General features: G+C 43.3%; 1 protein-coding gene across 2 annotated transcripts; it reads right to left on the minus strand.

The window, feature by feature from the left end:
* Positions 1-967: 967 nt before the first annotated feature.
* LOC142402030 (serine/threonine-protein kinase TAO1-like) lies at positions 968-24,205 on the minus strand. Of its 2 annotated transcripts, XM_075487481.1 has the most exons (22): positions 23,730-24,205; positions 22,619-22,741; positions 15,192-15,455; positions 14,686-14,757; positions 13,816-13,917; positions 13,690-13,735; positions 13,444-13,540; positions 13,207-13,320; positions 11,553-11,644; positions 11,303-11,396; positions 10,985-11,066; positions 9,584-9,751; positions 9,156-9,362; positions 8,414-8,548; positions 8,022-8,258; positions 7,747-7,875; positions 7,161-7,244; positions 6,871-6,990; positions 6,550-6,789; positions 5,686-5,898; positions 5,385-5,567; positions 968-4,885 (listed from the first exon to the last, which is right to left on the minus strand). In XM_075487481.1, the coding sequence occupies exons 3-22, from the start codon at positions 15,321-15,323 to the stop codon at positions 4,367-4,369; spliced, it is 3,066 nt and encodes a 1,021-aa protein (XP_075343596.1). In that variant the 5' UTR covers positions 15,324-15,455; positions 22,619-22,741; positions 23,730-24,205; the 3' UTR covers positions 968-4,366. The 2 variants fall into 2 exon arrangements, with proteins under 2 accessions (XP_075343596.1, XP_075343595.1); XM_075487480.1 differs by lacking the exon at positions 22,619-22,741.
* Between the last annotated feature and the right edge of the window lie 990 nt (positions 24,206-25,195).

Genomic DNA, 25,195 nt, shown 5'->3' on the forward strand with positions numbered 1-25,195 from the left:
TACTTTTATTTATCCCCAGACCCGCATGTATGTCCGCTGAACTTTCTGAGAATGTTCGGGGAACAAGACGGAGCCCATTCATCTGGCGAGTGTCAAGTTAAATCAGTCTAAACGAAAGTTACAGGCTACCCCAAAACGTCACGTTTATAACCCATTCGTTACATTCAACTCTATCTAAATGGCAATTTCACACGTTGCCATGTCTATACTGGCTGATTTTAAACAAAATAAGGTTAAACCAGAGCCGCGTTACACTGGCTGCCATTCAGCTGACCGGGGATGATTCTCAAATCAATTCAGCCTGATTGGCGTGCATGCCTGAAACATTTGGACATATTTGCGGACTAATGCGCATATTCCTTTTTTTTTTTTTTTTTTGCCCCCCCCATTCCTGGGCCCGGGACAAAATACCCGTTTGTCCCCCCCTATCGGCGGCCCTGGATATCTTGTCCGTTTTTTAACGTTTTACCTAAACTCCAGAAGGTGCAGCCATTCTGTGTTGGTTTTCAGTTCCCATGTGGATGTTTTAATAAGAATTTTGCCGAAGCGATACCTGTTCTTCATGAACTATTGAGATATTTCTCCTCACTTTCTTTGAGGAATTTTGGTTAACTTAAATAAGACTCATCTCCTTTGTACTACTTTTGCTACTGACATAATGCCTTTTGGACTGTCTGATCAATTTCTCATCTTATCCCAACTATGCACTCAAGTAGATCTATGGGCTCATTGTATGATATTCTCTAAATTATTCTTAGAAAATGACTCACTTCATCATTGTAGACTGCTTAAACACATTTAAAAAAAAGCTAACTCAACTCGAGCAAATCGACTGAAAACAGTTGCGTTAGAGCACTTCTGACTAACAGCCCAAAGAATTCACACATTAAAGCTTCTGTAAACTTAAAATAGTAGAACTTTGTTAAAGAGCCAACTGGCCCTCAGACAAGCACACAGTGAGACAGAGAAATATTAAAATTACTTTATTACAGATGATTCTTTATCCAGTAGCCCTCTTCCAACAAAAAATAGTAATTACAAACAAAATATTACATGTATCCCCTAAACTTTGCTTCTGAGTTTCTTTTATACATTTTAAATCACTTATTCATCGGAAGGAATATCTTCTCTCTTCTGCTATGCGACATTCAGCGTTTTTTTGCACAATCTATACAATTTAATACAGTTTAATACAGATCTCTGGACCAGGGAGAATAAAACAGCAAGATCCACCAAATGACAGGAGAGAAAAAAAGGAATACTGATAACAGACTGTACAGAGACGTGACCCTGCCTCCCGCCTACTTTCAGCCAATGGCGGCCGCCCCGTCGGCGCGCTGCCGGGGCCTCACAGTAGACTCTTTGATCTGGTCAGCTACTTGTGCAATCAGTGCAACTGACCCAGTTCAGAGTGACCAAGGTCTTAAGCTAGACTCTGCCCCCCCCCACCCTTCCACTACCTGCCTGCCTGCCTGCCTCACAAAACACCCGGGAGTTCCAGTAAACAAGAGGTCTAAAAATCTGCCGCTCTTTTGACCCTCTGCAGGCAACATCCGGAAAATAAAAACGATGACCCTTTTGGGCATAAAAAAAACAAACAAAAAAAACCAAACAAAAAAACAACAACAAGGAGCTGGAGAGAAGGTTGATAAAAGAGGTTTGGTACAACGGCATATGGGAATTCTGTTTCTGAACCGAGGGAACCAAAACGCTTAGAGTGCAGGGTGGTGAGATTATTTTTCTGCCCCTTTTCTTTTTTCTTTTTTCCCCCCAAAGGCAAATAATTAAGTGCAGCGTGAAACTGCTTTAAACTAAAAACCGACCGCGCGTTTCAGAAATCAGAAATAAAAGTCTGTATGAGCTCAGGAGGATCTCACGAGGCCTAGAGTAACCCTTTTTACATACAGAAAGAAAAACTGATTCCCAGTGTTGTGCAAGAATTTGGAAGCCACTTCAGGTTGTAGAGTGCAGCAAATATTTCAGAATTCAGCAGGTTTTTGTTTTTTTTCTTCCTAAGCTTCGTATAGATCTTCAAAAGACATTTAGTTATCTGTGTTACTAAAACATTTACTTTAGGCCTGAGAGTCTTCTAAAAAGCATGAAGATCCTGAACAGACAGGGTCTATACTTGGGTATATTATAATGTCAGTACAACGTAGCCAGTGCTCAGGCAAAGGCTACACCTAACTAGATCTCAAATAATGTGCAAAATCATCCTCTTACGCTATCAAACGAAGTGTTGCCGTTTACTGAAGGCAATCTGACCTAAAGTTGTGTTATCATTCACAACAGAATATCTGTAACAAGTTTCAGAACTCGCAGCTGCAAGTGGGACAGTGAAAACTCAGCGAACGCTCCTTTGACTACCGCTGGTCTAAAGCCACAACTTTGTGCCGTCTTTACAACTTAACTTGCCTTTGATTTGCTTAGATTTCTGTATGTTCAGCTTCAAACTATACAATATTAACACGTTTGCCTGTACATTCCACCTCTGAATAATCCTACAATGCATAATCTCTGCATTTCACAATGTGACTTCCATATTTGCTTCTCTATAATCCTCTTTTAGACGCATAACAAACACATATCCATTTTCTTCTTTTCTTTTACTTGAGGAGCTCTTCCGTAGTAGATCAGGGAGGGGGCGTCGACCACCAAGAAGGCTCGGGGGGGAGGAAACGAAGGTGGAGGGAAGCGGGGAGGTCGTGGTCAGATTGTGACGTGGTGGTCTTCGGGGGTGAGACAGAGCGGGGTGTCAGAGCGGGGAAGGTTGCAGGGACACGGCAGCGGAGATCACAGCATCACTGCTCATCCATCCGTCCATCCGTCCATCCACTGAGACATTCAGCAGTCAACAACCGCCAGAAGGATGGAGAAAGCTCCTCCCCTCACTCCGTGTTCTTACATTTTACTCCGGAGACCTTCTCGTTTACAACCTTTGTGTTCAGTGTGCTGTTTTTCCACAATACTAACGTTTAAACTTTCCCTGCACATGCATCCATCAGCCAAGGTTACATACTTTTGACTGAGGAATAAAAATCAACATCTGTATGCATGTGTTTGTGAATATATCTGGTTAACATTTAGAGTGGGTGAGGGCCTGTGCCAAAGTGCAACTCACTGTCAGGACCCGCTGTGGCTAAGCTCGGTTTGAATGTTCTTGAGGTAGGCCAACACACACACACGATTCAGCTTTTTACTGCATCACGAAGACGCTGCCAAATTCCATCAGCTGATTACTGCAAACAGGCGACGGGTGAGCACCAGATTCCAAACTAGTCAAAGTGATTGCGGTTGTGAGGACTGTGGACCACTATGGTTACAGCGTCCCTCAGACCGGCCGTCTCCTGGGCAGGTGAGAGCGAGTGGGCAGAGGTCTGTGGAAACCCAAGAGCCGAGCCGATAGATCTGAGCGTGCAAGAGGAATGACTTCTACTTCTACTTGGCCAATTGTGGCACTAACTGACTCAACACTGCAGTGAAGCTCTCTGGCACCATTTCTGTAAATACTAAAATAGTTTGTTGGCACGGCAAGTTCTGACAAATCCGACTCTGTGTCTCTCACAACCGGCATCTTAGCAGCCTCCTTTCGCAGTCCTCATGGAAACTCGTGTGGCACCGAAACTTTATGCAAACTGTTATGGGATTAAGGGCTGCGTACTTTAAGCCACCTATGACACCCAAAGTCTTTGAACTTTGACTATAAAGTGACCCCTTACCACAGGTGCTAACTTACCACTTCCATTCTCCCTCTCATTTCCTTCCCTAACCCGTCCCGCGTCGACTGTCCTCAATGCCGTCTCATTCGTCTCCAACTTTGCGTGAACGATGATACGAAAACATCTGGGTTTCAATCTTGAGCGGTGAGCAATTTGACGGCATCTTACGAGACTACACGTCTGCTCCAATTTAGCAGACGTGTCTATAAAACAACTTCCTGCAAGCTAACCACCCCGGACGAGCTCCATGGTGAATGTCCGTGTGCGTCTATGGCAACGGAGACTAACACGGCTTAAAACAAGCACATGGAAACAGCCCGGCAGGCTTCAGTAAAAGTAACACTATCGCACCGTGGCACACTGCAAATGGACCTCAGCTATCTTCCATTAGTCTCGTCTCTTCGGGGTTTCCTCAGAATGCTGCCAGCAGTAGACTGATACAAGAGAGCAGTGGTGACGGACATGTACCCAGCCTTAGTACTGCGCAGTGTGTTATAGGAAATGACAGCTAGTGTGTGTGTGTGTGTGTGTGTGTGTGTGTGTGTGTGCAGTGTTACCTCCGAGCACAAGAATTTAAGACAAATAATGTGTTGCTTCTGTGTGTGTGTGTGTGTGTGTGTGTGTGTGTGTGTGTGTGCGCACGCATTCTAGGTGTACGACAGGTGGGACCCGTTGGAGATCTGAGAGGTGATGCTGGCGCTCCTGCTCATGCCCTGTTCACTCCTCCCCCCTGATGACGTCCTCCTCATAGCCTGCGGGCTGTTCCTCACCCCTCCCGCGCCTCCCTGGCTACTCCTCTGACTCCCTCCTCCAGGATGGTGGAGGCTCCAGGGTGGCGGGCCCCCAGCTAGCATGGGGTGACCCCAAGGCTGCTGTGAGCTGGAGCCCCCCTGGTGGTGATGACTATGGTGGCCACCTCCTCCTCCACCTCCTCCGGGCCAGTGACCTCCCCCCTGACCCCCCTGGCCTCCTCCTCCTCCTCCTGCTCCACCTCCTCCACCCCAGCCTCCCTGGGAATCGGGAGTAAGGTTAGTGAGCACCATGTTGCTGAAGCCCAGCCGCAGGGACTCCGAGTCGAAAGCCTCGATCTCTCGGGCCTGGCGCTCCAGCAGCGAGCGGATTCGCTCTAAGCGCTCGTTTTGCAGGGAAAGCATTTCCTCCTCAATCTGGGGAGGGAAGAAAAAACAAACAAAAAAAAAAAACAGTGACCACATCACTCAAAAAACACAGTTAAGTTAATGCACAATAATTCTAAAAAAAAAAAAATCTAAAAAGTTCTGCTTTGGGAACAAAAATCTTATCAATCAAACATGTTAAACTCTCACTAAAATACAACAGAACACATGAAATGCAAAGGATCAGAAAAAAATAAATAATAGAAGAATACTTTATTCATCCCTATTCATTAGTCAAGTAGCTCAAAAAAATTATTAATAGTTACAATGATTGTATATTAACAACAATAATAATACCAATTCTAATAAAAATACTACTACTAACTAATAATAATAATAATAATAATAAATGACAAAAAAAAGAAAAGAAAAAAAGCATGATACGCAGTATGTGAATACATCCTGTGATCAAAACTCAAGAGTTTACCATCTTTCCCTAATTCACGCACACACATCCTGACACGAGATAACACCGGACGGCCCCCCTTACTTTCTGCTCCAGCAGAGCCCTCCGCAGAGACACCCTCTGCTCCAGCTCCCTCCTCTCCTTGTCGTGCTGAGCCTCTGTTTGCATCTTGATCTTGCTCTGATAGGCGTTGAGCAGCTCCAGCTCCTGCTGCAGCTGCATCCTCAGCACCTGATACTCGCCCTCCTGAGCCTCGTCTAACCGCAGCTGAGGGGCAGACAAGTCAAAGACCACCTCTAAATGTTCAATTCAGTGATCGGAAACGATTTATGTTGGATACAGTTTTTACTTTTATTTCTTTTAAACCTTCCCTCCAGGTACTTACAGCCTGTGTGGAGAGCATGTCATTGATGGAGTGATCATACTGCTCAGCCAGGATCGCCAGCTTCCTGGTCTGCTCCTCCTTCAGCCTCTTGAGCACGGCCTTGTGGTCAGCCTTGGGTGTGGTCTCGAGCAGATGGTTCCTGAGAGCCTTGTACTGCCTGGTCTGGGTTTTACACGTCTCCTGGAACTGCTTCTTAATTTGAAGCTCCTTAGACTAAAAGAGTGAAACGAAGAGGAAATGGTTAAGTGGGGGTGTTGAAGTGCTGTTGGGCTTTGTGTTTATGGTCTGTCGCAGTATCAGTTACAGCACAACATTTAGGTTTAAAAAAAATAAAAAATTAGAGCTGGGCGAATTAACTCGTTATTATCGCGTTAACTTTAAAGTTCTTCCAGACGGCGGAGTCGACAGAACCAAAGTCATCTGTAAACACAGCCAAGTTGAATTGTCTTCTCAGCGTAGTAGTTCCAGTCTAAAATATCACTTAAAGGCAAAACACACAACTGATAGCAGCAAGTCATTCAAGGAAACAGACAGTGGAGCGAGGCTTCTACATAAAAACTACAGAAAGATGCTGATGTTAAAAGTGTGTTTGCACAACAAATGTTATGGCACTTTCATTCATATGGCAGCACATTTAAAATAAAGCTAAATGCTAAAAGCTATATGCTACTTTTGAATTCATTTTTGGATTTTGCATACAAATGCGATTAAACCCGATTAAGCAGGGAAATCATGTGATTAATTAGACTAAACATTTTAATCGTTGCCCAGCCCTAAAAAAAAAATATATATATATATATATATATATATATATATATATAAAAATGAATAAGAAAATTAATAAACACTTTATTGGACTTGTACCTTGAGGCTCTTGGGCTGCTGTCGGACCTCCATTACATGCTTGCGCCTCAACTCCCGCTCCCTCCTCTTATTGTACTCCAGCTGGTTGGTGAGTTCCGTTTGGTGCTGGGTTCGGATCAGCTCTGCACGGGCCTTCTGGATCGTCCCCAGGTGCCTGAACTCCAGCTCCTGCATGGACTCGTGATGCCTGAGCAGCATTGCGTGTTCGAGGTCCTTCTGTGTTTGCCGCTTGTTCAGCTCCTTAAAAGCACAAGAAAGGTGAAAGAGGTCAGGTAGATAACATTAAAGATTTTAAAAAGGGGCTCTCATGTCTCCATGTACCTCTCGAGCCAGATCCTGCTCCACGTTGTGTCTGGCAATGAGGATCCTGCGTTTGAACCGCCGGCACTCCAGCTCCAGGTACTGCCTCTGTCTCCTCAGCAGGTTGGCCTCCTCCTCGGCCTGCATTTGGAAAAAACGACACCTTAACAAAACCTTATAAACTCATACTACAGTATCAAGAAGACCATTCAAATAAAGGTTTTGGCAGTGGAGCTGCACCGTAAGCCGTAATGATCCTATTTCCTATTCTACTGACCATAAAGTGGGAATATTGACTCAGAAATGCTCACCTGGAAGTGCTGTATGTTCTCTTTCTGCTTCGACAGCCACTCCTGCTTCTCTTTTTTGGGAGTCGACTGGTTCTCACTCAGTTCCTGCGACACAAGCATCAATTAGGTTCATTCATTATAAAAAGGTGTCGCCAACTCAAGCTCCAAGATAACTACAACATTTTATAGCGTCTTTATATTAAAAGAAGCGAGGGTATACATTTCCTTCAAGCATTTTTTCCTGTTAATAAACTAAAAGTATGTGAAGCCAACTACGTTTGGGTAGGACTTTAGTTCCAGCAACCCAAATATATTGAGACTCAGGCCCACTGAATAACTCGTAATAGATTATGTTTTCCCAACCCAAACAGCACAGCTTTAAAGTTCAATTTAAGTCATTTTCCATTCTCCAAAACTTTGCTTATTTTCTGGGCATTCAACAACAATTCACAAAAATTAGTACAAACGTACAGTGCAACAGGTTTTTACCTCACGTAAACATCTTAAAAATGCAGACATTCTTAATGGGCATTTAGTCAATTTGTTCAGCTAAAATGTCGAGTCAGTATCATAGTTTGTGCACACGTGCAGGATCCGTGTGTTTTACCTCTTTGAGCTGCTCCTTGCGTAGTTTATACTCCCGCTTCTGTGACTCCAAAAAGCTGCTGAGCTCCTTTTTCTGTTGAGCCTGAATGTGCTGCTGGAACTTCTTCTCATCGTTGGCAAACGTCTTCAGCTAAATCAAAAATAAGCAGTGACTGACCTCTTTTTGTGTGCTTGTTTCAGTTGAAGGCAAATGCTTTGAAAAGGCTCCTTTTGCTTTACATGCACCATCGAGTTAATATTCTGTGTGTGCGTTTCTTAACACGCTTGTCTGCTTACGTCTTTCTCCAGGGCAGCCTGGTGTTTTTTGAGCAGCTTCTCCATCTCCTGAGTGAAGTTGTTCCTCTGACTCTCCAGCTCTTTGTCCAGCCGCAGCCTGTGCTCATCCATTTCCCCCTTCAGCTTGTTCTCCAGGGCCATAAGGTGCTTCTGGTGTTGCCGTCTCATGCGTTTGTACCCCGACATCTGCTCCCTCAGTTCCGAATCCTGCTCGTGCTCTTGCATCTCACGGGTCACCTGCGAGATATGGACGCATGAAAAATGCAATCTACGCAGACCTTAAACGATCCAGAAATTACAGTTAAATACAGAAATGTGACAATCACCCAAAAAAAGAATTTTATTATTTAAGTAAACAAGTAAAACAAAAAAAACAAAAAAAAAAGACTCACGAGCGATGCTGTGCGTATGGTGGCAAAGTGCTCTCTGTTGCGGTAGTGCTTCCTCGGGCCCTGAGCAGGAGCTGCCGGAGGCTCAGCAGGTTCACTGCTGGCTGCCTGCTCTCCAGAGAGACTCTCTTCTTCCTCCTGGACAGATAAGACAATTGAATAAACTTTTTCCCCCCCCAGTTTACAACAGTGTACAAAGGACAAAAGGACAACTCAATAAATTACTGTTTCTGAACGATGTTACGCCTCGAGTTGATGTTGAGGGAAACATTTTTTTTATAAAAACACAGAAATTTCCATAACACACACACACACAAAAGGAAAAAAAAATGAATCAACTGAGACATGACTCCTTTACCATACAGCAACAGAAATATCACAGCAGTTAAATATTTCATATCAGACTGCTGAATATGATGCATGAAGCCTTAAATCTGGCTAAATACTTCCAACTGTGAACTGATCCAGTTAACATGCTAATGTTCTGTTCGATCAAAATGACGCACGCGCATGTTTCGAGCTGAACGAGAAGCCGCTTTTCGTTGTTTTGTGTCACTGGCTTAAATTGCATAGAGATTGAAATTTGATTTTGGATCATGAATTGAAAAAAATAAATAAAAATGACATCAGCTCTTTAAAAAAAACTGAGTGAAAAACACCAGGTGCTTCAATTGATTTAATATCGGTTTAAAAATGATCAAAAGTCCCTCTTAAATGACCGTTGTTTCAGTCCTACTTCACCCACCGGTTTGAGGTGTATGACGGAGCTGTTGGACATGACCGTGTGGTCTCCCTCCATCAGGTCCAGCTCACTGCGGCTGTCCTGCGCCGCCTCGTTCAGACTGTTGACGGAGCTGCTCTGGGAGCTGGCGCTGATGGACATGCTGGGGATGGACTGATTACTGCCGACGCTGTTCACCGTCCCCGTCCGGCCGCCTCCCGGCTCCAGCTCCTGAAGAAGAGCCAAAAAGCGCACAGAGAGGGACAGCAAAGGAGAGACAGAGAGAGAGGGAACACAAGAAAGACCAAGAGACACAGACGGACAGACAGACATGCACAAAAACCAATGTATGCTTCGTTATTTCCTCTAGATTAAGTGGCAAATGCATTTGTATGCCGACACATATCTGATTCTTGCACTGCTGATTTAGTGTGGATTTTAAATCAACACACCTCGTCTCCATCCTGTGCTTCTGTGGTGGGCCCGTTATGCGCCTCCTGAAGGAGGATCTTCTTCATCTTGCGGTACTGCAAGTTATCCAGCTCTCGCACGGCATCCTTGGTTCTCTGAATGAGATCCATCAGCACGGAATCCGGACGTTCACGTTGCAGAAATGCATGCTGGAGTGAAGGATGATGGGGGAAAAAAAAAAAAAAGAGATGGAGCATATTGAACGGACAAGTCATAGAGGAAGAAAAGCAAACAAGTGAGAGTGAACATGAAAAGAACACAAATAACACCCATTCTCGGTGCAATCTGTTGGTTTCCTTAGCTAGGAAATTGTTTTTGAATTGGCTCTATATGAATGAATTGGATTATTTTATAAATAATTATGATTACAATGAATTGAATTCCAATTGGCTTGAATCGGACTTTATTATTTAAGTGCCTTGAGATGACATTTGTTGTATTTGGCGCTATATAAATAAAAATTTAATTGAACCCTTAAGCTGTGCTGGGATGTTCACATTGATTTGAATGGTTTATAAGTAATATCTCTTAAGATGAGCAAAAAAAAAAAAAAAAACAACCCATAAGACAGCGATTACCTGAAGCTGCAACAAACTAGAGGCAGCAAGAAAGAGGAAAGCCTCCAAGTTAGCTCTGAGTGCAACATTAGCTTTTAGCACGAGAGCCACGGATTTAAATGGGAGGAAGATGTGATCTGTGCATGGAACGGATCACATGGTCATGTGGGGTTACGGCCGTTCGATGTTGTCATTTGTCCGACTCAAACATCGATGCTTTGCCTCATGGAGGGAAAGGCGAAACAAAACCCTCATCCCATCTGGCTGATCAGTAATACAAATGAAATCCTCGACTGAAAATAACAACTATAGCCGGCCTTTTTAAACTGCAGTCATCATTTGCAAGTCAACTGCAACACATCTGTATCGACTGTGTTTCATTTAAAAAAGCCACACGCCCACCACAATCCAAGGGTTAAGATGGACCAGTGCTGCTGTGGCTCTTACCATTTACAGAAGAAAAACAGTATATAATGCATCCACACCCCGAGGACATCTTCTTCCATTAGGACCCGAGAGTCCATTACAGTGACAGCTGCTCAGTTACTTAACGACGGGTGCAAAAGTCACATCACTACAGTAGTTACATCTGTGTTCTTTACACGAGAACAATCTGTGCGAGTGTGTGTGTGTGTGTGTGTGTGTCAGTGCATGACTTGGTTGTGTGAAGCCGGAAGTAGGGGATTAGTCAATCAAAATAGAAGCTTTTGGGGGTCAGAGCGGAGGGCAAGCATCAAAGAGAGATTTATCACCAGAGAGTTTGTCAGTCTCCCATCTTAACACGCTGACCCCGCTCTACGGCGTACAGTACGTGTGTGCACTTACACCCAGCATGTCATCGGAGTGTGGTCTGTCCTGGGGGATTTTCTGAAGGCAAGAATCGACAAAGTTCCTAAAGTAATCCGTCCTGCAACAGACACAAGAAGAAAGGGGGTCGAAGCTAAACAGACACCTGCAGAAAGGCCCTGCATCAAAAGGATCACCATCTAAACGGTGTGAAATATATGTAAAACGGGAACTTTGGCACAAGCCTCCAAAGTAACGATATCAGCTTTACATTTCTCAATGTAACAATGATATAAAGATAGTTTGCTTAAACTGGGCAAAAGTAAATACACTGTATATGTCTGTGTGACACCTCACCATTCGCTGGACTGAAGTGTGGGGCTCTCATTCTGCGCTATATGGTATAAGGCACTCATTGCATTCATGTTAAACAATGGAGGCTTCCTCTCAGCTGGAACAGAAATGGCAGCAGTCAGTATGTGTTCACTATTATTCATTTAAAGGGTTATAGGTAAATGCAATTGAAGGGTTAAAGTTGCAGGTGAAAAACGTCTTTCTCAAGTAATCAGATAGTGCTGGGTTTACACTACAACGTGTTCTCACCAACCTAATTCTATACAGGTGATCCCTAAAGACCAGACGTCCACCTTCCCGTCATACTGGCCTTCATCCATAGCCAGAATCACCTCTGGGGCCATCCTGGATAAAGTGGAAAAGAAAGATGGAACGGAGAATAGAGAAGGTTTAAAGATACTCCGTCTCACTCACTTCTTTCTTTAAGCCTTTTATACCGGTCAACAAAAAAAAACACCAGCACCTGCCAACATCGGGCTTTTGAGCACAATGTTCAACTGGCATTCACTTGTCACGGTTATTTATCTGTAGCAATGGAAACATAAAGCCCACGTGCACACTAGGGGTGGGTATTGGCAAAGAAGTCACGATTCGATTCGAATCACGATTCACATGCCACGATGCGATACTATCACGATGCATCACGATACTTGAATTATCGCGATGCATCGCGATATTTTCACTGAAGATACTTAAAAAAAAAATACAGCCATTACCAGTGGCTGACTGGCTGTGTATGATCTGGATAGTGTCTTCAATTGATACATAACTCAAAGCAAATCAATTCATAACTGTATTTATTGAAACAACTTTTGGAGGTATTGCCATTAAAACAAATATTACTGGACACACTCATCACAAAAGTGTATAGGATTTATTAAAAAAAAAAAAAAAAAACGATACTTGGCGTCAAGAATCGATGCAGTAGATCGCGAAAATTAGAATCGCGATGCATCGTCATGACGATTATTTTGCACACCCCTAGTTAGGGTTGCCACCCGTCCCTTGAAATACGGAATCGTCCCTTATTTGGCAACAAAATGTTGCGTCCCGTATTGAACCAATACGGGACGCGATTTGTTCCGTATTTTCACAAATGTCCAATACACTTGTCTGTCCCACACGCATCCACACAAAGCCCCGCCTCCCCGGCTGCGCTCCTCTGTGAGTCTGGCTCCCTGCGTGCGGTGCTGTCACTCACAGTTGCTTAGAGAGACACACACACACACACACACACCAGCGCGGCACAAAACCTGCGCATTTTTAATATTGTCCACCACACCCGACGCTCGACAACAGCCTCAAAAGCGAAAACGCTTACAAAAGTACAGGCGTGAATGGGAAGAGGCACATCTATGGCTGGACAGAGTCAGTGGCGATGAGTATAAAGCCAATTGTAAAACGTGTCGGCGAGTGTTTTCTGTGGCTCACGGTGGGCTGTCTGATATCAGGCAACATGAATCAGGAGAGCAACACTGCAGACACATAAGAATGCAGACCCAAGCCTCAGTGTCACAGCTCTTCATTCCCCAATCATCTGCTGAGACTGATAAGGTATGGAACAGTACATAAATAAATTTGTTCGGAGAAAACATATACACATAGCCCAGACGAGCCATGGTGGGCATCCCTTATTTTCATTTCTGAAAGGTGGCAACCCTATCCCTAGTGCACACGTTCATTTTCAATGAGGTCCCACAAGTTTCGTGACCTTAATGTTCACGTGGAGGCACTGAAACCTTTTACGAGTATGCAAAGACAGGCAAATGCTTTTTGCAGCCAAATCCATTTGATAAAGCAAAGCTTTTTTCTTTTTTTTTTTCTTTTGGACTGGACACTCGATTAGATACTGCTTGGACAGTCGAAAACGTTGGTCAGTTCAATAGTTCTTCCACTTTTTCACTCACCAATATGGAGTTCCCACGAAGGAGTTGGCAGGTGAGGCAATAGAGGCAGAGCCAAAGTCTGCCAGCTTGACCAATCCAGGCTCAGTCAGCAGGACGTTACCTGCCTTCACATCCCTGAGAGAGAATCAAAAAATAAAAGCATCAGTGCAGGGGTGTATGTGAAGAGATGTACTGCTTACAGATGTTTTTTTTGTTTTTTTTTAAACGAGCAACGTCGGGTCATTTAGAATCCCTCACCTGTGGATCATATTGTGTGAATGAAGGTAGGCCAGTCCTTGCAGAGCACCGTGTGTAATGGCAGCAATCTCTACCTCTTGCAAGGGTTTTTTATGAACTGCACAAGAGAAATTCAGCCATCAACATCAGCTGATGAAGGCAAACAAATGTCTGTGTCTTTCTTTGTTTTTTTATGAGCTCAGATAGCATCACGTGTCTTTCAGAAGAGTGTAAATTCTTTTCTTTGTTTCTTTTTTTTACGCTCACCTTCTAGCAGGTCAGAGGCTGAGCCAAGACAGTACTCCATCACCAGCTAGAGACAAGGAAAAGTGTCAACACAGAACGCAGCACACATACGGGCAGGTGTCTGTGAGCTGCAGAGCGGTGACTCACCCATGCTGTGTGCTCACGGAGGTAACAACCTTTATATTCTATACTGTTGGGGTGACGGATCCTCTGGAGAAACTTCACCTCCTTGATAATGTCCTGCCATTTCTATTGGGGACAGAAGGCACTTAAAGCGGGAAATGCTTTGCTTTACTTTCTGCATTAAGGGGGGGTGGACTGCGTGTGTGTGTGTCTGTGTGTGTATGTGTGTGTGTGCAATCTCGTCTTTAAGCGCAAACACAAGTATGGTGGTTCTGTTCACAGATTATGTATAATCTGATTATAGCTAATCTAAAACCATCAGCAGAGTGGACTGCAACTTGAACAACAACAACGAAAGTGAGCACAAAAGGCCGACCTTTAAGGTTCAGTGATTATAATTGGAAATGCAACCCCAGAAAATCTTTGTGGGCCCTTTTCGCTGCCAAAATCTCAGTGAAGGCGACCAGATTCTATGGTGGAATATTTCATCATGATTTTCGGGAGCCCAGGAAAAAGGAATCTTTGTTTTCCTCGAATGTTTGGATATTCAGTACTCGGCATGAGCAACACAAACATCTTTATCTTTAATTCAAACCAATTAATGTAATTCAAGAAATGCCACAAAAACTATGTTGTAGTTAACAAAGATGAATTTTTTCCCCCCCTCGTTTATATAACAAACGTACCGGCTTCCTTTTTATCCCAATGGCTTTGACACTGCATGGATGAAACACACCTTTTGACATTCTTTCAAATTCCCATTGTGGCCCCATCGTGAACGCTCAGGAAATGAAAACCGGGGCTCGTTTTAGCTAGGCCTATTCCCCATTTAGCATGAAAATGCTACATGTAAGTTCTGATTCATTATGTAGACATAAATCACGCTCGTCTCACCTCATTAGACTGCTTGCCATTGTATGACATCTTCTTAATTGCCACCACCTCATTTGTGCGGATATCCCGTGCCTGGGACACACAGGGCGTATTGTTGGTAACACATCTCAACAATTACATGCATTGAAACAATTCATCTCTGCACAATACTGTAATATAATGTGTGTGTGTTTTTTTTTCCTCAACCAAAGTCCAAATTATGCATAATGTTTATAAAGAAATCACATCTCTTTTTAAAATGATGAGATAAACTGCAGTGACGGCAGACAAACCGAAACATAGTCTTAGTTGCCTTTGATTCAGTTCTTAGCTTTAATTCGAAGTTATTCCGGATCACACGAGGACTAATATGAGTCACAAATTATCTGTATTTACCAAACAAATATGACTCACAACTGACAGTTTTCCTTTACATAACTGATCGGTTTACTGTTTAGCACCTACACTTCTGTCCACAGATAGACTAACGAGCATTTTGAGTGGGTGTAAAGATGCAGATGCCATACAAAGTAGACCGCGCCAAAGCTGCCGTGGCCAATCTCTCGGAGGTCAGAGAAAAGCTTCTCTGGGTCTTCCTTGAAGAAAAGCTCGGCCACATCGGGATCCTTCAGGCTCCCTGCCCTTACGGAGGAGGGCATCCTGGCTGATGTAGTCCCTTATCACCCACACAAAGGGGACGGGACTATCTGGGTGCTGAGCTACACCAAAACAGCTGAAGATTCATTTGCAGTAGCCTAATGGATGAGCCGAAGGAACCTGCACATGGGCACCTGGATGGAGATGGAGAGAGAGAGAGAGAGAGAGAGAGAGAGAGAGAGAGAGAGAGATCGGGGTGTGAGCAGCAGCAAGATGAAACATGTTCATCCTGCAGAGCAGCAACAAGATACAAGTGAGATGAGTCAACAGGCCAGAAAAGAGGCAAAAATAAAATGCTGCAATGCACTGCCCATTTCCTCGCAATGCAGTCGTCCACAATACCTCCACACTTTGCTAAACTGGCTGAAGGCAGTTTACTTCAGTCAGTTGAAATGTCGATGCACATTTGGCCACACTAAACGACGTACCTCATATCTGGCTTTTTAAATTAATTCACTATTGTGTATGAGAGGTTTTTATTTGGAATCTGAAAAAAAAAATAAACGATAAGTCGTAGTAAACAAAAATTCCTCGATCGTGACACAGCCGCAGAAATATTTCCAACTCAATTTTTGCTAAAGGCATCCTTCAAATATGCTACAGCAGCTCTCAAAGTCCTCACAAGAGGCTATATTTTAAGCATTGTGATTCGTGCCCCAGGTTACACCCATAGGTGCTGACACTAATACAACCAGCTGATTGCAGAGTCATCACCAGCGCATCTGTTCAGATTGCGTCCACAATTAAAGTGGATCTGTCGGCTACTGGGCTTACAGACGTGGGCGATGCAAATTTCCCAGCTAAGGATCGATTTCGTGTCTTCTGCTATGAGGTGGGCCTATAGTAATGAGGGTTGAGATGCGGGTTGATCAATTAAGACAAAGCTTGTTCTCTAAAATGGATTCATCAATTTGTGCTCCACTCAATACGCAGAACTCGTGTAGGATTGTTATTTTGCATGTGCTCACATGCACCATCCTAAGCAGTCAACATGCCGACAGGATGTGACCGCATGTTTATGATGACCGCATGTTACGTCGCAGCTTCTTCTGTGCTTGTTTAAGTGAGAATTTGATCAAAAGAGCCAAAACTCTTGCAAGCTCTTAAGGTATTCCTAAGGAAAAGTTCTCCAAGCTTCCTAAAGGTCATTAAATGTTTTTCTTTGGAGATCGTCTGTTTTTTCCACTCATTTTCAGTCCAGTCCTTGTACCTGGCCATTTTCATAGGAATGTGTAAAGCATTTGTTAACACTGATGAACAACTCACGAATCCTTCAAGCATATAAAAAGAAGAAAAGAAAAGAAGGCACCCAACTCAGAGATGAACCAATCTTGTGTCGACGTATAACAGACGACTCATCAAAGAACAAACTTTAAATGGTATCTTCAGGCACTTTGTTAGAAGCAGCATGTTGAAAAGATGTTCCTACGCATCAATGACAAATGATAACCCAGTTAAACGGGCGGAAAATAGTGTTTTTTTCTACCAAAAAGGTGATTTCCAAAGCACTATTAGCAGAAATTGGCATATCTCAGCATGGTGTGCAGTGTGTCCTAAAAGAAGGACATAAGAAGAAGTGTCAGGCCTAAAAAAAAAAAAATAATAATCTACAGCAGATGAACAGGATCTGAAAGTGATGTCCTTAAGAAAGAAGAAAAACTCCAGCAAAGACCTGACACAGGAGCTGAGAGATGCATCTGGACCTTCAGCTGATCCATCTGCTGTTGGCCCAAGCCTCATCAGAAATGGGCTCCATGGAAGGGTGGCTGTCAGGAAGCCGTTCTTAAGGAAGGGAAACAGGGAGAAAAGGCTGAGCTGTGCCAAAGGACACAAGAAGTGGGCTGAAAATCAGTGGCAGCAGGTCTGATGGAGGGATGAATCCTCCCCAGAGCCCGGAGCTCAACATTACTGAAGCAGTGTGGGATCATGTTGGCAGAGAACGGAACAAAAGGCAGCCCACATCAAGGTAGCTGGGTGCTGACCCCGCAGTCACGCTGTAAGGCAAGCATTAATGACCTGGATTTGATTGGGAAAGCCACAGGTAGCCAGCGTTCAGTGAGCAATGAGTAACGTGTTGTTGGTTGTGTCATTTCATTAAATCATTGAGAAAGTTTTGAGATTTAATTAGCAACTATGAAGCAATGTAATTAAGATGGAGATTGATACGGATTCCTGTTTACTGGATGAGGTTTGGAAAAACCAACTCAAATCATTTGTCACACATCGCATTGGTAACTTAAGCCAGCAATAAATATCAGTGCAAGCAAGAATCCCACTGTACCAAAGCCATGTTGCTATCTCAATATCACGAGGTTTGTCCAGCTGAAGAAGTTATCCAGCTGACTGTGGGGTGGGGGCAGCGATAAAGTCAAAACTCACACACACACACACACACACACACAAAAACACACACCCCTGAAGGACAACTAGTACCTGGGTGGAAAGAAGTTGAAAAAAAGCTACTGGGAACAAACTTAAAACATCACCGACTCTGTATTTGTTGGATTCCAGAGAGCAGACGATATTTTTTCTTTTTCTTGTGCGTGCGTGCACGTCATAAAACTTACGAGTTACGAGTCACTGCATGCAGACTGTATGGTCACTAAATCTGTTGAAACAATTAACACTTACTTCACAAAGGGCAAGAAAAGCACTTACAATCATCATCTTCAGTTCCTTTCCAAAAGCACGACAGATTAATGCAACAGATCATAAAACACAGACTGTACACACTGTACAGATGCAAAAAACACACATCTTCTTTAGCATCTCATTTTGAGTCGTTTGACGTGCACGGTGATATAAAGCGCGCTATACCTCATCCTGTAAAAAGACACGACATCCCATCTGTCTTAATGTGGGGAAACGACGTACGAGGATCTCAAAGCTGCGCCGTAAACATGTCACTACAACAACACGCAGTCGGTACCTACATTTTTCATCCCACATTAACACACCAGATCTCTCTGAAAGCACTTGACTCTGCGTTCCAGAGCTTCATTGATGGCATCTTAGGATGTGTTGCCAGTCCAGCTGATCAACATTTTTTCAACAATACAATCTACACTTCACAGCACGTACACAGCTTTACTATTTTACCACAGCAAGCTTTTTAATTCCAATCAAAGGATACTTGAGAAAAGTAAAACCTCTACTCAAAACGATTCACTTCCAAACTTGGAATATATCGTCTCACGTCCTTTAAGCATGCTTGAAATGAGGTGGTCGTTTTCTGTCGGTTTCAATGAAATGTCCTTCGAAAGCTTAATAATCTTGTGTTTTGTTCTTTGAGGAAGAGTGTGGAGGTTAGCTTTTCCTAATTGGTGTTACTGAACATCAATCACACAATGTTTTGCTTCATGAGCATGTCCAGTTTTCTTTCTTTATCGAGCAAAAGTGTCCATCTTCTGCTGCTTTCAAAATGTGTAATTTCTTCGGTTAAACTTGCATATTCGTAGCGGACACGACGAGCTGAAGCCGGGAAAGCACAACTCGTCGCCAAGTGAAGAAATCGATGTTGATGTGTAAGCTGTGCGTGATAAAAAAAATGATTATTTCCAATGAATATTTCACTATTCTGATTGTCATATTCATTTAGGTGATGTAGATCTCCAACACCATCTCTTTTCTTTAAAATGACTAATATCAGAAACCTTCCCTGTGGGCCTATAAGTGGCTGCCTTGGCGGACTGGACAGCACATCCTGTGGAGTCTGACCATAAAATGTAATTGCACAAATTCTTGCTCTTACTGAGAAATATCTTAGTTGCACACCGAGCGCAAATTGACAAGACTAAATCTGGACGGGATGAGCCAGACTGCAGGATGCGTGTGTGCACGTGTAATCACCGAGAAGAGCAGTGTGTTCGAGACAAGCACCGAAAGTTGTCTTGCGTTCTGCTTGAGAAAATGGAACCGATTTTTCCTCTGCCCTGTAAAAGAACCAAGAGGCCTAATGAAGAGGCAACCAACACACAAAAGCTGAGTAGCAAAAGATGTAGCACAGAGGAGGGGAGGCAGAGAAAGAAATGGGAGGGGAGGGGTAATAAATAATCTAACAGGCTATTGATTCCCCACAGTGAATTTCTCTGAGCTTCGCAGGGTCAGCTACAGAGGAGCAACACTGGAGCATCCCGTGGTCGGCTGATTTATCAAGAGCCAGACAAAAAAGACTGGACTAATATTCCAAGAAATTTCAGGAAAAGCTGATCAAATTCAAGCAAAAACACCGATTGCAAATGCACAACTTCATAATCACCCGTCGATTGATTATTAATCGGACACCAGTGAACATTTGCTTTCTTACTAGGCAGCTGCCCAAACATCTTAAAGCAACAACAAAGACTGATAACGACTGTAAACACAGCTGTGACAGAACTTTATACCCAGTGTTGAGGCACGTCATACGCTTTGTTTCCTTCACACAGAAATAAATACAGTCATGGTACGAAATTCATGTTTTTAAGTCACGTTGGCTGATGACACCCACTCTCAGTGTGTGGCCCCTGAATAATGTTTTCAACCACAACACCTGAAATCCCCTGAAGATGTCCAGACAGAATCTACTGATCACTTTGGTTATCGTCATTTCACTTGTGCACAGATGCCTCAGCACTAAGCATGTCCAATATGTTTACATACAGTACATACACACGTGTACACAGTGTATGTATGTATGTATATATATATATATATATATCCTTTTATACGTGAACTTTCAGAATGTATTTTAACGTGGTGCTTAATGCTGCATTGCTAAATAATTCAAAACAGAAATGCACTTCGGGGATATATCTTTGTAAACTGATCAGCTACACGCATCTGGTCCAGGTCCACATGAAATACATCTTAGTTTCTCCCTGCAAAAAGTACCGATGCACCTTTACAACAACCTGACACAAATGATTATCCCCAAAGAGAAGCCCGTCTCCACTTACAGCTCGGTGGACTTCAGAAATGATGCCCAACATCTGTTTACTTTTGCCACGAAATAACAGCCAAACTCAGGGTCTGGAGAGGTTAAAAGAGTTTGAAATGATAATAATAGTAATGGTCACTGTATGTGCTGGAATCAGTCGATAAGCTGAATGTGGGTATTGGATTACACACCGATCATTAGTCAGATGCTCAATAAAAGCGACACTGCAACATCACAGCTGTTTGTGCAGAGGAAATGTTAATTTCATGACCTACATGAGCGCGGTTATCCAAATAGCTTACACACTATGTTTCAATCCCCCAAGATGGAGGGTGGGGTGTCCGCGCTGTCCGGACTGATTACAGATTGTGGACTTTGAGTGGAGGGAGTGAAAACTCTCTTGCTGACCAATTTCAACAATAACATATCCCATTTTCTGCTGCTATAGAGATGATGATGATGATGGAAGAGAGGAATGAAGTGACCAAACACTAAGAGGATTTGAGCCATCCCATTTCTCTCACAGGGCTCCATTTCCTCCTGTTGAGATAAATGTCACGACAGTGGCAACAACAAAGTACCAAAGTCGTTCTGTAAAGAAAAGGAAGAAAGAAAAGGAAAAATATCTTCGGCCGGACATAAAGGCGGAGAAACATTTAAAGTCACAAAGTCACGTCAGTGGATGAAGTCACTCAAATGAGGCAGGAAGGTTACCAGATGTGAGCGTAAACTAGACCTTGTTTTGTTTTTGTTTTTTTTAAAACGAGGCCATTAAAAAGCTTCAATTGATTTAGGAAATTTAGGAAATGTTGAGACTGCAGAAAATACGACTTAAATATCTGAATAAATCCCAGAACTTTACTTTTTGTAGATATTTACTTTGTCGTGCAGAATGTTTCCTCCCGTTTTATCCCGTTCTCTCGGTCTGACTCATCAAATATTTTTCTTGTTTTGAACTGTTCTGCAACCAGCCTCCATTGAAAAGACAAAAAAAAAAAAAAAAAGCAACCGAGAGCGACAACAAGTTTTTACTTAGGCTACCGTGAACAAATCCCATTAATAGACAAGAAGCGATAATGAACCGACTCTACTCTGGCTGTGTGTCCAAAGCCTGATTTAGGTTATTTGCTTGTATCATAGGGCTTCAAAATAGAGCTGTAATCAAAATAACTGTAAAAAGCTGTCTTTATGCTTATTAGGGGAAAGCTCCTCACTACATAAAAAAAAAAGAAGAAGAAGAAGAATGTAGATGCCAATGACTGCCAAGTTGATCAGCACAATCAAAACCAGAAGATGACTGTTCATGATAGGAAGACGGCTATGACAGCTTAAGAAAAACACAAAAACACTGTTGCGTTACATTAAAAAACACAGAGCAGTCGGAGACGCATCAAATACAGCTGTGGATGATCTTGTGGAGACAGTGTTTGCTCTGCAGTGGCAGACTTTCACTGGCAGCCTCGCATGGAGACAAGGGGAAGCAGGGCAGGCTTTGCCTCAGCATCTAATCCATTTTTTCCTGGGAGACACTTGAATCCATCCATGTTCAGCACCCTCTGTTATAGAATTGGCACACAAGAAAAAGAAAAAAAAAAAAAGAAAGAAATTTGCTTTGCCAGGGCTTCACTTCGCAGTCAATAACTGCTGCGCAACTCTCATCATCATCAGCCTGCAGGTACTTCTGGAAAGTAAAGAGAGGGAGCTGCTCCAGCCTGTGGACACACTGTTGTTGTGGCAGGCGTGCAGGCAAATGAAGGAAATGAGAGGTGTGCGGATCAACACGGGTTTACAGAACACTGGAATTAGGGACAAGCGCCCAGGAGGATATTTATGATGACTGAGAGGTTAAGTCCTGTCAGCCTTTTGAGATCAAGCAAAAAAAAAGATAGGTGAACTGCTCATACTGCAGCGTTACCCCAACTGAAACAATAAATATACTGCTAGGCAAGGCAAGGCATCTTTATTTATACAGCGCATTTCATACCACAGGCAACTCAATGTGCTGTACATAAAGACAAGGCATTTAAAAGAACAGCATAAAGCAGCAATTTAAAGAGAAAAAAAATTTAAAAAAAACACACACAGTGCGTGCTACACAGCACACACAACATAAAACATGTGGGTGTACCACACGAGTTTTTAAAGCTACTGACATGACATTTCAGAGCTCACTTCCACCACAGCGCATCGTTTTTTTTGTTGGGGAGGTGATGATAACCGACGTTAGTCACGGTGCTCTTGTGTCGCTTGTTCCATTGTGTCATTCACAAGTTAAGCGACGAAGTGACAGATAAGCCAAGCAAGAAGTGTTGCTCGCCGTCCGACTGGCAGCCCAGTGTTACGCAATATCAACACAGAAAGCTGAGGAATGCGACTCACGTCAGCTCACAAAAAAACACCCATCAGCAGCTGATGGCTCGGCTCGGCTCGGCTCGGCTCTTTCACACGACAGCAGGACAGACTCTGAGGCAAGGATCGGTCCAACTCCCCTGGCTGCTTCTGCTGCTTGTAAACACAATGACAGGCCATGAAACCTGCGTGCGACACACACACACACACACACACACACACACACACACACACACACACACACACACACACACACACACACACACACACACACACACACACACACACATCTCTTTTCCCTGGCCTTCCACTAGCTGAAATGGAGTTCACCTTGGCTTGCTACTTTTATTGTTATTGTTACTGTTATTTTATTGCAAATTTTATCTCAAATTTATTTTTTATCTGTGATGAAGTCATTCTTATTGCTATTTTATTGATGACTCTCTTGTGATGCAGTGAATGCACTTTGGTCAGCTGAGGCTGTTTTAATGTGCCATATAAATACATTTTGAATTTGAATTGACACACACACACACAAACACACACAAACACACACAGGAGGCAGCTTGGCCGATGTCATCTGCCGTCACACGACCACCTATATTCACAGTGTGTGACTCATGATGTCCCTTTTGGGAGAAGGAAACTTCCCATACGGACACCTCTGTAGTGGAGCCTGAATTATAGCGTCAACGCACCGCTAACAATGGACAAAAACAAAAAACGAGGGAGTGGCACTGCTTACAACGATAGTTGCATAAAGCGGATTAGCAAAAGCTAACACATCCAGCTAACACTTCTTAGGGTGAAGCAAATCTGTGTCCATTATTTACATCGAACCACTCTCGATTATTTATGCTCTCTGTAGATTATATATATCCATTACGGATGTGTCACATTGACATTCAAAATGACAACTTGGTCACTGAACTTGCCAAATTAGGCAAAACTGAAATCTTTCGATGAAGACCGTTCAAGTTGAGACAGTAACTTCTGCTTAGCAGGCAAATAGCAATATATCTGGGTAGCTAGCTCGCAGGCTAATGGGGTGTTTAAATCAAGCCCCACCAAAATCACGTACCACCGTACAACTGAAAACACACACAAAAGGCAAAAGGGCTAAAGTTAGCGACCAACTCACCTGCAGAAAGGGGATCCTCACAGACTTATTCCGATTTATTCCGGTCGCCCTGGACACAGCAGCGCAAGGTGGCTAAATCACAGGCAGGGCGATGCAGTCCAGAGAAATCAAAGTGTGAACTCGCTAGCTCTCAAGGTAGCAATGCTAATTTGCTAATCTAACTACATAATTGCCCTAAACCTAAAACAGAAGACATTCTCGCTTAATTCAAGTGTATATCCGATGTTTTCAGTCTCGCACAAACCGCCTCTTGTCATCCACACTGGCTGGCAGCATGAATGATAATTTAATAAAATCGACAGCAGGCTTAGCTGAGCCGGCTAACGACTGCCCAGCGTTATCTGTCACAACAAACTGGCAGGCAAGCGGACTGCTGGCCAGCCCGCTAGCTGCTAGCGTAGGCAGGGGCTAGCAAAGTTTCCCTTTTCGATATAGGCAGTTCCCTAAAAATGGCGGCGCAGAGAATCACCTAACCTCCACCGTGACAGAAGCAACATGAATCTTAGAAGAAAGCAGGGGCGATTTTAGGATCTGGTCTTTAGGGGTGCCCAGCCCCCCCCCCCCCCCCAGTGCTCACAGAGGCACATTATTTCTCACTAATTGAGGCGAACTAGTACATTTATAAATTTTGGAGCCATATTAGTTTTGCTTTGAGTAGTGTTTTCCCCCTACAACATTAAATTTTTGACCTCTTCATTTCAAAAGACTGTGTGGCTTGACAGGGATGACAGAGAGCCTGAGACAAATATTGAAGATAACTCAACATTTATTTTGGGAGTAAAGAGTTAAAACAAAAACAAATGCTAGCAAATAAATACAATTGTCACTTAAATAATGCATCCTTGAGCAAAAAAAAAAAAAAAAAAAAGTGTTTTTGCATAATATAATAATTTAAAAATGTGCTGAGCCAGGGGTTGCCGAGCTATCTCACGGTGGTGCCTTGGCACCACTAAAAATACCCTAGCCTCGCCCCTGGAAGAAAGAAAAGAACCAGGACGAAGCTTTTTATCCGCTTTGAGATAAGACGTTTGGTGGTTTTTGAATGGCTTTTGTTTCAGATGACTGCATGTACCTCACAGAGCAAAATTTTGCCCCCCTCCCTATTCTGAGGGTAAAGCACTGCTGTGCGGTCCAACAGATTAAAGCATAGATGCGTGTTAGAGAAAGCCACGCACGGTCGTCAACACTAATTGGTTCTGGTACACTTAATTGCAATAGATCGTGTGGGACTGGGCATTCTCTCTTCATCTTCTCCGTGTGTGTGTGTTAGCCTCATGCACTTTCAGACACTGAGCCCGTAACCTGATTAACCGTTTCGGTCTTAATCTGATCTCTACTATAAATAGAAAGACAGTCAGCTCTCAAACAATGTTAAAAAACTGTTTATATCGCAGGATTAGAGGATCTGGGCAACATTTGGCCAAAGACCACAGTCCATTGCCCGTGTGTGATGGGAAGGGGGGCGG

The sequence above is a fragment of the Odontesthes bonariensis genome, chromosome 16, assembly GCF_027942865.1.
Source record: "Odontesthes bonariensis isolate fOdoBon6 chromosome 16, fOdoBon6.hap1, whole genome shotgun sequence".
In the NCBI taxonomy this organism is placed as follows: Eukaryota; Metazoa; Chordata; class Actinopteri; order Atheriniformes; family Atherinopsidae; genus Odontesthes; species Odontesthes bonariensis.

Excerpts from the sequence above, each read along its gene's own strand:
- LOC142402030 (XM_075487480.1), bottom strand. The coding sequence starts at position 15,323 with ATGCCCTCCTCCGTAAGGGCAGGGAGCCTGAAGGATCCCGATGTGGCC. Across the intron at positions 13,736-13,815 it reads TCCGTGAGCACACAGCATGG|CTGGTGATGGAGTACTGTCT; the intron begins GTGAGTCACCGC and ends CCTTGTCTCTAG. Across the intron at positions 8,549-9,155 it reads CCGTCATACACCTCAAACCG|GAGGAAGAAGAGAGTCTCTC; the intron begins GTGGGTGAAGTA and ends TTATCTGTCCAG.